Source organism: Ambystoma mexicanum, chromosome 3q (genome assembly GCF_040938575.1).
Source record: "Ambystoma mexicanum isolate Mex_15411 chromosome 3q, UKY_AmexF1_1, whole genome shotgun sequence".
Taxonomy (NCBI): Eukaryota; Metazoa; Chordata; class Amphibia; order Caudata; family Ambystomatidae; genus Ambystoma; species Ambystoma mexicanum.
In genome coordinates this window covers 314498260-314513071 of record NC_090926.1, presented here as the reverse complement: position 1 = coordinate 314513071, position 14812 = coordinate 314498260, and the positions used below count along the sequence as shown (strand labels likewise).

General features: G+C 49.9%; 1 protein-coding gene across 2 annotated transcripts in view; it reads right to left on the bottom strand.

Annotated features, from left to right (window-relative positions):
• Positions 1–13588: 13588 nt before the first annotated feature.
• The window catches only part of KANSL2 (KAT8 regulatory NSL complex subunit 2), a 492186-nt gene continuing 490962 nt past the window's right edge, over positions 13589–14812 (bottom strand). Inside the window, exon 10 of one of the 2 annotated variants that reach the window (XM_069653861.1) lies at positions 13589–14626. In XM_069653861.1, coding sequence (XP_069509962.1) covers positions 14501–14626 — 126 coding nt within the window. In that variant the 3' untranslated portion in view covers positions 13589–14500. The remainder of the gene's footprint in view (positions 14627–14812) is intronic. The other variant, XM_069653862.1, reaches the window with a different exon arrangement.

The window sequence follows — 14812 nt, the reverse complement described above, 5'->3', positions numbered from 1 at the left end:
ACAGGAACAGCGCGTTCAGCGATAGAGTCAAGCAGGATTTTGCATAGTTCACGAGAATCCCAGATCTGTCAGCAACCGGACAGTCCTCTCTGCGAGGTCCCTTGAATTAGCCCAGATGAGCCAGTCGTCGAAGTATGGATACACATGAATTCCCTGCAGTTGCAGATGGGCCCCTACTGGAACCAGGCACTTCGTAAAGACTCTGGGCGCCGACTTCAGTCCAAAGGGGAGAGCCTTGAACAGGTAGTGCTTCCCTTGTACGACAGAGTGCAGGAACTTGTGAGGTTTTTCGTCAATGGGGGCGTGGAAGTACACGCCCTCTAGATCCAACAATGACAAAGACTCCCTCCTCCAGTTGGCCGAGCACGTGCTGCAACATGACCATCCTGAATTTCTGGGACTTTATGTACTTGTTGAGTTGTCGTAAGTCGAGAATGGGCCTCCAGGCCCCAGTCTTCATTCTTACTAGAAAGTATCTTGAGTAAACTCCAGAGCCCCGGAGTCGGTTCGGAACCACCTCTATCGCCCCTTTACTTAACATGGCCTGAACCTCCAGCAGCAGCTGAGCAATGTGTCGTTCCTGCCCGCCCACCAGTGGTATCTCCGCTGAAACTCCAAAGTGCGTCTGTGGGCGAGAGCTCCAGCACCCATAGATCGGTGGAGAGGTTTTCCCCACGTGTCCTGGCCGGTTCAATACTGCTTGCAGGTCGGTGCGCCGCCCTGGGAGCTTTGACGACAGCCACCTCTGTAGGCCTTGGAACAACCTGTATGGGCTTCGTGGGTCATGGAACAGGAGGGTAGGTTAAGAGGATGATCCCCATGAAACTCTTCAAAGATCTACCGTACTTCCCTCCTGAGGGACGGACGGTGCTGTTGCAGCGTGCCTAGAGCACGGGCCGTCTGTTGGTCTTGATGGCCTGAAGAGATTAATCAACGGCCTTGCTGAAAAGTTTGTCTCAGTCGAATAGCATGTCCAGGACCCTCGTCTGGACTTCAGTCTAAAGTTGGTGGCCTTCAGCCAGCCACGACCACTGAGGCAAACCCGGTTCCCCATCTGGCAAAACCCTGTGTCTGCAATGTCCAGGGCCACAGTGATGGCGTGGTCTGACGCAACCTCGCCTTCCTGAAGGATCTCCATTGCCTCTACCCGCTTGTCCTAGGGGAGGAAATCCAGGATGGAAGCCATCTTGTACCATAGCTCCCGGTCGTAACTGGCCAGGATCGCTAAGGCGTTGGCCGCCTTGACCGCCGCCACCGCTGAGTAAATGATCTTCCGTCCCACGACATACAATTACTTCCCCTCGCCATCCAGCAGTGCCAGCCCCTCATCCCAGACATCGTCCAAGAAAAGTACCTTTTCCCCTCCCTGCGCTGATACAGGAAGCCCTCCTTTTCCGGGATGAGTTGGAAGAGTTCGACGCACAGGCGATCATGGAGTGGAAAGAACCCACTTCGTCAGGCGGAGAAACCCTTGGAGGCAGAGAGATTCCGCAGACAGTGTGTCATTGCTGTGTCCGTCCCCATATCCCTAGGTGGGGGTTGGGGGGGGGGGGGGGGCCAGTGACGGTTGAAGTGGAGGTGAAGGGTGTCTCCTTTTCTTCAGCAGCGGTGGCCCCGGAGTCAACGGGGTCGTCACTGGTGGTGTCACTGTCGGCATCCTCTTCTGACCAGTGTATGGAGGGTCGAGAGAATATCATGCGACAGATCTTTGGGCGGTGCCTGGGGGACAGGGTCACTGGGCCCAGCGCCTATGTCATTGCCCCCGCCGTCATGCTAGTCGCCGTTGCCCATAGTGGGCATCTTCGACGTTCTCGTTGTCACCACCCTCCTCCGGGATGGTGTGGACTTAAACTAGGTCTTCCTCGTCGGGCAAAGAAATATCCGTGCTCTGGAGCTCTTCCACACACCCCTCCCCTTCTATGGGTCCTGAGGGGTCGGCTTCGGGCTAAGGTCCGGCAACCTCTTCTCCAGAGTCTTCGACTGGTCTGGCCGAAGCCTTCCACCTGGGAGAAAGAGCCACCCTGACTGCCACCAGGGTACCTTGGACCAGGTCAGCCCCTTTCACCTTTGAGGATTTAGCTTGGGTCACCTGGGGCTTAACTGGCAGGTTGGTCACCTTGTCCTACTTGCCCTTCTCTGGCTTATCTCGCAGATTCCCCAGGGTAGCTGACTTTCTCTTTGACGAAGAACTGGAGCGATGGCTGATGATTGAGGCTGATGGAGACGAACATGCCCTGACCATCGCAGGACCCGCTTGCGATGCGGCACCCGACGGAAGCGAACTCGGTGCTTGGCTATGTCTTGGGCACCCACAAATGGAGCCCCCTCAAAGGACTTAGAAGCCCACTCAGGCTGGCTGGATCTGGATGAGGCATCCTCCTGTGGAACACACGGGTTGAGACCCTGGCTTTGAGCCATGCTGCAGTCGGACGTGCCGATCCTTCATTGTGCGCACTGCAGATCTCACAATCTTCTTCCTTGTGCATCGGGTGAAGACAAAGGCACTGGGAATGCTTGTCGTCCATGAAAACAATCTGCAAACTGCATCTGGTGCAGAGCTTGAAGAGGGAAGCTCTGTCCTCCTCCTCCGACATGAACCGGCATGGTGTAGGCCTCATGACCTTCTGGAAACTTCCACAAAGAAAAACACTCAATGATTTTGCCCTTGAGGGGCGATGAAAGATGCCGAAAAACGGATCCCGTTAATCGGATGAATAAACAATAGAGCACACATGCTCGATTGAACAAAATTAGGGTTTTCTTATCCAAAAATTGCAGAAAAACACAAGCTCTAAGAGCGAAACGCGAGGACTCCCAACACTTGAACATGCAGTAAAAATCTGAGATGGCTGCCAGAGGCGGGCTTATGGAGAGGGCAGTCATTGGCTGGGGGCAATATGACCCAGAGCTCAGTGATTGGTTTAGAGTTGAAAGACAGTTTATAAACGAAAGTGAAACAGTTTTTTCTTTTACCGAGGATTCCCAGCCTGACAACTGGGAATATTCATGAGCATGTGAATCCATGGCAGACCCCATGCTGGAGAATTAACTCTTACCTCTGGAACAGACTCCCCTCTAGCGAACAGGTTGCGTAGCACTGCTTGGATGATTCGGACTCGTCCCTTGAATCTCTGTCGACGCAGTAGAACTTTGTGAAGGTGTGCGTGGATCTTAACGTTGCAGCCCTGCAGATGTCCAGCAGGGGTACACCAGACAGGAATGCTGTCGTCGTAGAGACCGCTCTGGTGGAGTGACTCTAGAACGGCCGTGCAGCGGACGGTATGCCAACCGATGACAGTGTATGATGCAGCCGGAGAGCCACCTTGAGATGGAAGCCTTGGACAATGCCTTCCCATGGTTCACAGGACCAAAGTTCACAAAGAGCTGTGAAGTCTATCGAAAACTGTGTGCGTGCCACACAGAACTTCAGGGCACAAGCAACGTCCAGAGAGTGCAAGGCCCTTTCAGACAATGAAGAAGATTTCAGGGAGGGGGTTAGGGGGGAGGGGAAGAAGGACTGGTAACATCAAAGGTTTGTTGAGATGGAATTCCGATGGAACCTTCGGAATGAAAGAGGGGTGCGTCGCAGCACCACCCTCTATTTGTGGAGAGTCTGGTATGGCTGCTTGCAGGATAGGGTCTGTATCTCACCCGCCCTCCTGGCGTAGGTGATGGCCACCAGGAAAGCCATTTTCAACCTGAGGAACTTGAGACAGGCCTGATGCATAGGCTTGGAGGGGGCTCCCCCATGTGCATCATCAGCACCACGTTGAGTTCCCACTGCAGGGCAGGCGCCTTCACCGGTGGAAAAGAACGAAAGTCCTTTAAGGAATTCCTTGATGAGCCCAAAATGAAGACTTTCTGGAGATCTGGTGTAGTGGGAGATAGCCGCCAGGTGTACCTTGATCAAGGTGTGCGCCAGTCCAGCATTGGCTAAGTATAACAAATATGGAAGAACCTGAGGGGCCATGACCCTCAGAGGGGGTAATCTTTTGCAACCGGCACTACATAGTGAAACGCTTTCAGTTGTGACCATAGCACTTCAAAGTAGACGACGCCATGGCGAGGACCTCCCTGTAGTCCGCAGGCAACTCTTAAACTCTATGGCTGGGTCGTGATGTAGGATTACGCCTCCTCTGGCAAGCAGATCCAGGAACACTGGTAGCTTGATCGGAGGCAACGCTGACAGGCTGAGAAGGTCCGAATACCAAATCTGCCTCGGCTACGCCAGGGCGATGAGTATCATCCTGCACTGACACTGTATAAATGACTCGTAGCAGGAGAGGCAACAGAGGAAATGCGTTCAGAAACATCTCTTCCCACGGGAAGGAGCATGCGTCCCCCAGGCTACTTGGTTGGTGGAATCTGCTGGCAAACTTCTGGCATTTGGAGTTCACTGCTGTCGCAAACAGATCGATCTGGGACCTGCCCCACTTGGCGAAGATGTGGTCCACCTGGTCCTGCCAAAGGTCCCACTCGTGGCAAGAGCGCAATTCCCTGAAGGAATCCACAATGGTGTTCTTGACTCCCGCTTGGCAAATAGGGACAAGGAACATTTCTTGTCCAATGGCCCAGCTCCACAAGTCCTGCGCTTCCCTGGAGAGCACCGGGGATCAAGTGCCCCCTTGTTTCCTGATGTTCTACATCGTGGTGGTGTTGTCCATGAAGATCCTCACCACCTTGCCCTTCAGAGACAGAAGGAATGACTTGAAGGCCCAGAACACTGCCCGTAGCTCCAGGATGTTGATATTGAGATCCTTCTCCAGCAGCCACGGGCCTCTGGCGTGCAGACGTCCGGTGTGGGATCCCCCAGCCTTCCAGGGAAGCATCTGTGGTGACGTTTCCTGTAATGGAGGGTTCCGAAACCCTGTGCCCCGGACAGTGTTGGAGTGGACACCCCTCCACCTTATCGCCCAACAGAACTTCTTGTCCAGAGTGATCTTGTCCACGAAGTTTCCAGACACTTGTACCCAGTGAGCATCCAGGAACTTCTGAAGATGATTCATCTGTAACCTGCAGAGCTGGATGAGCTATATGCAGGACGACATGCCGATCAACGACTTGATGGTCCGTACTATGGCCGCCTTCGACGACAGGCGGTGCACCTTCCCCTGAATGGCCACTACCCTCTCTTCCGGGGGTGATGCTAGGCAGGACACTATCGAGTCTGGCCCGTCTGCGATGGTATCAAGTAGGGCTTTGGATAATTGATAGAGAATCCCAGATCCATCAGCAGTTTGACGGCTGCCTCTGTGTGTCAGACGGCCAATTCTCGTGAACGGGTCTGGATGAGCCAGTCGTCCAGGTATGGGTAATCCCCCATAGACGCAGATGGGCCACCATCGGTGCCAGGCCCTTTGTGAACACTCTGGGGGCCGACCTCAAGCTGAAGGGTAGGGCCTTGAACTGGTATTGCTGTCCCTGTACTACAAAGAGTAGAAACGTGACGCGTTTCCTATGAATGGGGACGTGGAAGTAGGTGCCCTGCAGGTCCAACTGTCAGGATCACTGGGTTTTCCCCAAAAAGGTTTTCCAAGTTCTCCTGGTTAAGCAATGTGAATTTGAGGGTCAATGGTAAATAGGACCTTGTGGCTATTCTGTTTTTTACACCTCATTGCATTCCAACATGGCCGCCCTGTAAATTCCCTGTAAATCGATGTGCAGTCTAGTGGCTGGCACTCTGGGTTTTTAAGCCCCTCCCCTTTCTCATTCCGCGTCGTAAAGTTTCAGCGACGCTTACCGCGGTACTGAGCTCCAGTCAAGAATTCCTTCAGATTCATTTTCTGTCCCTTTTAGTTCTTAGTATTATATCACAGTCTAGCGTTCCCCTCTCTAGTTCCGCCCATCGTTATTCCTTGTTCCTGAGCCCATCCATTCTCTCCCTTCTCTAGTCCGTTAGTCTTCTTCAGAAGAACTTTTCGAACAAACGTTCCCTGAAATTCACTGTCACCGCAAGTATTTTCTTTTCATCTGCGGGTGTTATTCAGCTCAGTTTCCCTGTAATTTAAAAAGTAACTTTCATGAAAATGTCGAGGGTTTTAGTTCTGTGTGTGTGAAGGTGAGAATTGGGTTGTTATCTCTAGTACTGCGCTCCACTATATGCGCATTGTTATTTCCTGTGAGGAGATTGCTGAAGTACCTTGGTGATTTGTGTTTTAAGGAGCAAGTTGAATTTAGTTACATGTGCTACGCTCCTCATAATAGCGCATTGGTTCTGTGTAGAGATTGCTTAGGTAAAGTTAGAGATTAGAGTTCCTCAGTAGGCACACACGTTGTGAAGTGGAGTTGCTGAGATACATGAGCAACGTTTACTCACTTCTTGCGCACATGTTTTGATTAGGAAAATAAACATGAAGCAGATTTTGCCTCGAGTTTCCTTTTGCCACGCATGATTAGGGTAACTTTTAGGCAACACTTGTAATATTCACATTACATTTGCTCACATGTTTCTTTGACAAGATTATTTCCACTTTAGTAGCACACGTTTTTTCAGTGCTTACTTATTTCTTTTGTAACTCGTGCTAAGTGCTCATTTGCTGAACTAATATGCACAGTTCTTCAGAACTTACAATTCATGCTTTCCTTTCTATTAAGCACTAGGGGTTTCTTAAGTATTCTTGGCACTGCAAAATCTGAACCCCAGCCGGAGTTTTCCTTAGTGCCTTCAGTTAGGTGGGTTCCTGCCCCATCTCTGTCTCCTGTCTACAGAACTAGCGCCCCTGCACAGACGCAGGATGGAGAGCTAACTAAATTCCTACTTAAGGTATAGTGAGTAGGTCATTTTTTTGTGGAGAGAAATATTAGAATATATATTATCCCTAGGTCAAAATAGAGAGATTATCCTAACTAGTTTTCCCCTGTGTTGCTTCTTAGATGCCTAGTTCCGAAGAGAGATTAGTTACGCAGGAGAGAAGTTGAGTACAACACACCCTGAGAAAGAGTCATATTTTTTGGAGTGGTGTCCCCGCATAGTCAAAAGGTAAGCGTTACACCAGCGACTTCAAGAAATCCCCTCTTTCGAGTTGGCCAAACACGTGCTTCAGCATGACTAATGGATTTGAGACTTCAGGTACTTGTTTAGACATTGTAGTTCTAGAATGGGGCTCCAGCACCCCATCTTCTTTCTTACCAAGAAGTATCTGGGATAGACTACAGAGTCGCTGGGGAACCAGCTCTATCTGCCTTTTTCATAGCATGGCCCATACCTCCTCAAAGAGCTAAGGGGTGTGCTGCTCCTGACGGGCCACCGGAAGGATCCGTGGACACCTACTGAAATTCCAGGGTATGTCCTTGGGCGAGAGTGTCCAGCACCCATCCATCGGTGGTGACCTTTTCCCCACACGCTGGCGAACCTAGTCAGCCAACCTCCCACCGGGGTGCACGGGTGTTGTCCGGACATCTTTGCCAGTCCAGGCTTGCGCCGGCGCTCTGCTAGTGACTGCGAAGCGGTCCTCCGCCATAGGCCTGGGAACGGCCTCTGTGGGGTTCCTGGGTCATGGATCTGGAAGGCTGACTGTACCAGGAGGAGAAACCTTTCGAAGACCTGGCTTTCCTCTGGAGGAACGAAAGGAAGAGCGGTGATGCTGGAGGGTGCGCAGGGAACGGGCTGCCTCTGTATCCGTCTTGATGGCCTTTAGGGATTCGTCAACCACTTTCCCGAAAAGGTGATCTCTGTCAAAAGGGATGTCCAGTACCTTTGTTTGGACCTCCTGGCAAATATGTGTGGCCTTCATCCAGCCTTGGCGACGAAGGCAGACAATTCCACATCTGCTGGAACCCCGTCAGCAACGTCCAGTGCCACTGTGATGGCATGATCTGACGCTACCGCTCCCTCCTGGAAGAGGGTAATCGCCTCCATCTTCTTGTCACCCAGGAGTAACTCCAAAATCGGACCCAGCTTGTACCACAGCTTCCCGTCTTACCTGGCTAGGATCGCCAGTGCGTTGGCCGCCTTGATGGTGGATGCCGCGATGTAAATCACTTTCCTACCTATGGCGTCCATCTTCTTACCCTCGCTGTCTGGAGGGAATGAACATGACGAGGATGGGTTAGACTATAGTTTCCTCGAGGCCCTCGAAAACACTGAATCCGGGGATGGTTGCGACCTCAGACACTTGGGTGCAGATTCCGGTACCCGGTACTTCTTCTCCAACCTATCCCGCTTGGCTGGAGCCATGCAAGGGTTCTTCAAGAGGGCCAGGCCCTCCTCCCACACGTCATCCAGGAGAGGCACCGCCATGGTGGTCTTCCTCTTGGCCTTGCGCCTCTGGTACAGGAAACCCTGCTTACTGGATTTAGGGCACAAGCTGAAACAGCTCGGAGGCTCTGGCAATCATGGAATGGAACAACTCCACCTCGTCCGGTGGGGACCGTAGGCTGCGTGGGCCCGCTGCTCGCTCTGACGATGTCGTCTGTCATCGTGGCCATATCCATCCCTGTACCCGTGTCTGGGTCTGCTGGGGGGTGGGCGGGACAAAGCGAATGTGGAGGCTGAAATGGGGGCATTGTATGGCACTTCCTCTTCTACGTCGGCGGTTGGTCGGGGGACTGTGGGACCGTTGGAATAGGCCCTTGTGACATCCTCTTCTGGATCTCTGACACCAAGGTGTGGAGGGGTGATAGGATGTCCAGAGACACATCTCTCAGCAGAACTCGTGTGATCGGAACACTAGGACCCGCACCGTCGTCGTCCTCTTCCACGTCCTTGTGGACCGTGTGTACTGGACTCCAGGTCCTTGTCATCCATGGACGAAATTTCCATGGCTTAGGCCACAGCCTGGGACTGACTGATCCGGGGTCTACTTGCCCCCCCCCCCGATCCCTTTTCCCACCGAGACGCTGAACCAGGTTCGGAGACAGTGTCCACTTCTCCGGCGTGCCGTCAGACCATGTCAAAGTCACCACAGTGGACTCACACCTCGAGCGGAGGGATACCTTCAGCACTGTGGGGGCTACCTCTCAGGGTCAGCCCTTTTAGCTTTCGAGAGCGCAGCCACCAGAAGCTCTATAGTCAACGAAGACTTATCCTGTGCCGCCTGGGCCTTCTCGGGCAGCTCGGCCTTCAACATCTACGGATTCTCAGGCTTCTCCCGCAGTTTAGCTGGGTTGGACGACGACCGTCTTTCAGGAGGAGCTAGATTGCCGGCTGGCAATGGAGGCGGAAGGTGATGGCCTTATCTGGGGCCACCACGAATGAGGCGCCCTCACAGGACTTCGACTGCTCCTCGGACCGACTCGCCTTGGGTGAGGCATGGCCCTGATCAGAGCACACGGAAATGGCCTTGGCGTTCAGCCACGCCGCCAGTCTACTGAGCCTGTCCTTTGTCCTCCTCTTTGAGATCCCTAGTGTCTGTAGATGGAGAGATGAGCACACATGCTCTTTCGGAACAAAAAAAGAACCCTTTTCCACAAAAAAACAGAAGTAGCTTGCAGAGCAAACTCGAGGACTCCCAACAATGAACATGCAGTAAAAATCTGAAGATGACTGCCAGAGGAAGGGGTTAGGGAGAGGACTGTCATTGGATGGGAACAGTATGACCCAGAGGACAGTGATTGGTTTAGAGGAGAAATACATTAAGTGAAAATGAAACTTTCTTTTTACCGAGGATTCTCAGCCTGACGTGGAATATTCATGAGCATGTGAATCCATGCCAGACCCCATGCTGGAGAAATTGTTTTACTTGGCTGGGGACAAGATTTGATTTCTATATGTTGATAGAGAACCCCAGTTGAAACAGTAGGGTGAAGCATGTTATCCAACCTCCTACTGGAGATGCATGGGAGGGAACTCAAACCGGAGTGTCATTTGTTGGCAGGGGAGCCTCTGGTGGCTGCATTTCTACCCCTTCCTTTGCCACACCGAAACCCCTACTGTTGAGGGGCCTGATGAGCGTTGGATACTCCTTGGCCAGAGTACCAGGATCCCTGGGCGGTTCTAGAGAAGCACTGCCCCTGAAAGGAGCGGTGGGTATTAAAAACCCTGTGCTGCACATTCGGCCTGCAAGAAATCTGGTTGAAAAATGTTAGTGCCTCATGTTCTTTCTTTGCCATCTCAAGATCGTAGTTCACCACCATTCCAAAGAGACCCGACAATTCAATGGACTTATTGATGAGTGAGGCTTGCGTCTCAGGTCAAGAACCTGAGTTCTTTAACCAAGCATGGCGTTTAAAAAAAGTCCCTTCTGCCAACACTCTGCCAGGCGTCTCAGATATATTGAGCGTGTTTTTTAAATATTCTGCGTGACCAGACGGCCCTCATGCACAATCGCAAGCAGCTGTGACTTAGCTGGTTCAGGAACATTCTGAAGTCAGTCGTGTACCAGACCCACTGGGCATCACTGAAGCTGGTAAGCAGGGTGGCATTATTGGCAATGCAGGTACTATAAGCCACAGAAGAAGTGATTCTTTTGCGCAAGGTGTACAGATTCTTTACAGTAAATATTGGGAGGAGCCTCACATGAAGACAAGGGAACACCTGCACACTTTCTGGTCTTGGTGACCACCAGGGAGTCCGGAATAGAGTGTCCCCGAATATAGAGGGGATCAGAGGGCATGGGTCGAAACATCTTAACACGCAGGTTCACTGTCCGAGTAAGAGAATGCGTAAGTAAAGAAGGGGCAATATGATTCTTAATGGAGATAAGGGGAATTACCTGGTTGGCCAGAACCGTCTCTTTGAGGATGTCCTCCACAAAGTCAGAGTCCGGCACCAATTCAAGAGTAACAATTTTGAAATTGTCTGCTGCCTTCCTAAGAATGTTATTGAAGAGCAGCCGTTTGTCAATAAGGGGAAGCCTCCCTGGGCTGAGTGACCGGAGTGGCGTCCCAAATAAATATTGTCAGGCTCTGTCTCAAGAGCAGGGGGATCTGTATCAAACCATGTGTCTGGGTCTTGAGAGACAGGATCCTGCGACACACACCTTGGCCCTGAACATAGAACATGTCTTCATCTTGACTGATCCTGATTCTCCTGAAAAATATCCTCAGAGGGATCAGGTAACAAGTCCAGGAGAGGTAGGGCGGACCACAGGGGACTGAAGCCTAGGAGACTTGCAGGGCCTAGGGCTTTCCTTAAAGGAATAAATCCTTTAATGAAAAATCTCATCATATTTTGCTGGAAGACCAATGAACTCCGACTTTGTCCATACACTCAAACATTCATAGTCCAGGAGCGGGTAGTTGCAGTTTCTGGAAGTGGGAAAGCTAAATCTCCCTGAAAAGGGCCTTTAGGCCCCAGTAAGGACTGTGAAAATGGGGGAGGCCTGCTATAGCTTTGAGGTAAAAGAGGGGTCACTGGGGACCAGAACCATGGGACTCCCAGTGTGGAAGGGTGTGCTTTACCCTCAATTTAGGGTGAATTTTACTTAAAGAAGCACGCTTTGATGTGTCTATTGGTGTGTCGGAAACGGGCGCCAAAACTTTAAGGTATGCACCATGTGGATGGGAAGGCTTGGTACCATGAGTCACACGCACCGGCAGATGGTCGAGAGACGGAAGGTTCTCCAGGCCCCACTGTAGCGGTCGATGGGCCTGCAGGTGACGTAGGCTTTTTCAACGGTACCCTTGAGGGACGCAGAGGGGTTGCGTGTTTAGCCTTGGTGGTGTAAGCATGTGTGTCGCTCTCGCCAGTGGGCGGTCCCCTCGTAGCAGTGCGTTCGGCATGCCCAGTGGGGGGTGGGAGGGTCAGCTGGCTCCGCAACAGTGTCTTCAGCCTCTGAAATGGAACTGTGGCTGCTGGAGGGGGTCCTCGTCTGATGCAACCGCGCCAGTGGGGTAATGCGATTCTGCCTGCATGACGTAGGCCACCCATCGCTTCATGCGCCTTTCTTAAGTGTCTTAGGCTTAAAGAGTCAACAGCCTTGCAGCGCCACGGTCACGAGGTAAGCAGTTTTTACACTCACTAGGAGTGTCCCTCCAAGGAAACCTCCAATTACAGGAAGGACAAGATTTAAACGAAATTCTCTCCATTATTAAGTGGAAAAGAAGCAGCCAAACAAGGGAAACAAGAGGGGAAAGAAAAGGCATTCTCTGAAGAGTAAGGTCGAGAATAAGAGTACTCGCTATCGCTACGGTAAAGGCCAAAGCCTGATGGTGAAGGCCATCGCCAGCCGTCGAGAATTCAACTGGAGATTAGTAGGATGGGAAACAGGTGTCAGGTCTGTTTACACACTATGTCCTCAGGAGCTGCTGAACCCACAGTCCTTCCAAGATGTTACGCTCTCAAACAAGTTATAAAAGGCTGAGCTCGGAACACCACCCAAAAAAAAAAAAAAAAAGGGAAGTGGTTAAAATAACAAACGGTTCAAATTCCAGCCCTTGACTAAGGAGGCTATCTTAATTTCCATCTACTATATGTAGCCAGAGGAATGTTGCAGTTATAACCTCTTGTTAACAATGTTTAACAGTTGTCTAGATACTCCTAGAAGCTAAGGTTTCCAAAAGTTGGATTCTTGCTTACATCAACTTTCAAGAGTAGTTTAAATCTTTTTTCGCATATGTGTCTGCATAACTCTGCTTCTACAATTCCTGAATCTCTGCCTTTGTTTTCAAGAATTATTGAGTAACTATGTACAAATATGTTCTGGTTGCATTCCTAATACTGCGCTAACCTTGCAGCCAGATAAATGTTGTCAGTTAGAAAACAAAGTGAAAAAATGTTACTGTTAGCTTGCAGTAACAGAGGACGCCCTCTAAACGGCACTGTCGCTGTGCTCGTCAATGTCACATTTGCTCTCTCACGCTGCCTGGAAACAGTTGTATTTAAACATTGACCTCTTAAACACATACGAGTACACAGACTTGGTAAGATTAAACTCCTGCTGTTTTCAATCATGTAAATGTCTCAAATAAGATAGCAAGATCAAATAATAAATTAGCTGCTGCCTTCTGTTGCTGAAGCTGCTTTCTCCTTCACTGCTCTCCTGGCTCACTTCTATCATTCTGCCAGGAAGTACAAACAGCCAAAACTTGTGCTGGTCTTTCTAGGGCCTAAATTAAAGGCAGCTCAGAAAACATCAACTGCCACTTGGCTAAAACTAATGAAAGGCAGTTTAGAATGTTGGTTAAAGGGTATTTGTCATCACTGCAGCCAATCAGCATGTTGGTTATCTTCCTCCATCTTGGCTTGGGGAAGCTTCCCTACTCAGAGAACAAGAGTAAAGGCCTAAACCAAGGTCAGAATACTGAGAAATAGTAAAAAGACACAAACATAAACTGCTAAGCCTTATACCGTTCTGTCCCTGGGCCAAACAGGAAACTGCCGTCGAAATAATCGAAAGGATACGTCGAACAAGCAATGAATATAGCAATAACGAGCTATGCCTTAAAGCTACTAACCAGTATGGTGGAAAAAAGCAATCTGGGGGGACCTCAACGCGAGAGTGATCATGGGAACCCTACATGTCACGGTAGGGATAGTGTCACGGGCACGCCCAGGTCAACAACCCTTTCCGATCTTAAAAAAAAAATAAATAAATAAAGATAATACTACGCGATTACCACTAGATGTCAGACTATATTCACAGCATGTGAGTCGAAGTATCATCGGCAATTCATCAATTTATAAAAGAAATGCTATCAAATGTACATCTTTTAGCCTTATATATCTTTTTTTATTTTAGGGAATGTTTAACAGACATGCTAAGCAATAAAAGGAATACAATAGTGTGATGGATTTCAAAAAAGCTTTAGGTTCCATATGCTACGATGAAGGGATTGCAAGTTCTATGGTCCGGTTCAAAAAGTTCTCAACACACAATTTCACAATATTCGTGAATCAGCGATTCCTAGGTCCAATGCCTCCTGAAATCCAGACATGAGACACACGGGTTCCTAGCAAGCAAACAGAACTCTTGAGCATCACAGTGAACTTACTGGCCAATTTACAGTCTTTAGAAAGTATGCGCATATAACATTTCCTAATAGCAAGACCAATGAGGAATTGGCAACGTTCATGTGAAATTACCTTTCCCTTCTCGCACACTAGCTTTGAATCTGGCTACAACAGATCCCAGAATTAATAAGCAGTGACGTACACAACTAAGCTATTTACAGCTATTTGTTCACCTTACCACCACTTTGAAATGAAAAAGTAAAAGCCATTTCTAGGCTGAAAAGGCAGGCTCAATGACTAGAGGAGATTGCACAGAGGAAGTGGGAGGCTCAGTGAGAGGCCCTGAACAGCTTTGACTCTGGGCTGCAAAGTAAGCCCTAAAGTTAAATGTAACAACTTCAACGCTTATGCTTTAGAGCAGTCTCAAGGTTCTGTGAATTTAGCAAAGCTACAACCCAAATCCCAATGTCAGTTTCAGAGGGGTATTGAACAAAGTATACATATGCTAATATGAGCAACCTGCAGCTTCAATATAAAGGGTATGAACCACTTGTGTCTGATCTCTACTTGTCGGGCCCACATTTCCAAGGTCGTAGGATCAAGAGGCATAATGAACAATGCCCACCCAATGCTGGTCCAATTGGTGGGAAGACATTTTCTTCATTTAGCTCAACAGGGAGTGGCAGACTTTGCATTTCCATTTGTTGTGGCTGCACCAAGAGAGACAGTGGGAAGAGCAGGGTCCTCCGTCTTGGTGTCCTTCTGAAGTCCGGTTGCAACAGTGCGTGAATTACACTAAGAATAAAGAATAAAGAATGAAGAGGTTAAAATATGGTCCCCACATCAGGGGAAAAACATCTGTGCAGATACTTTGCTCATTTAGGGGAAACGTAGTGAAGGTTATTCTTGCGCATCTGTAAGGTACATCAAATCTTCAATATTATGCAATGTATTAGCCTTCATTACCAACACCGACCTTTT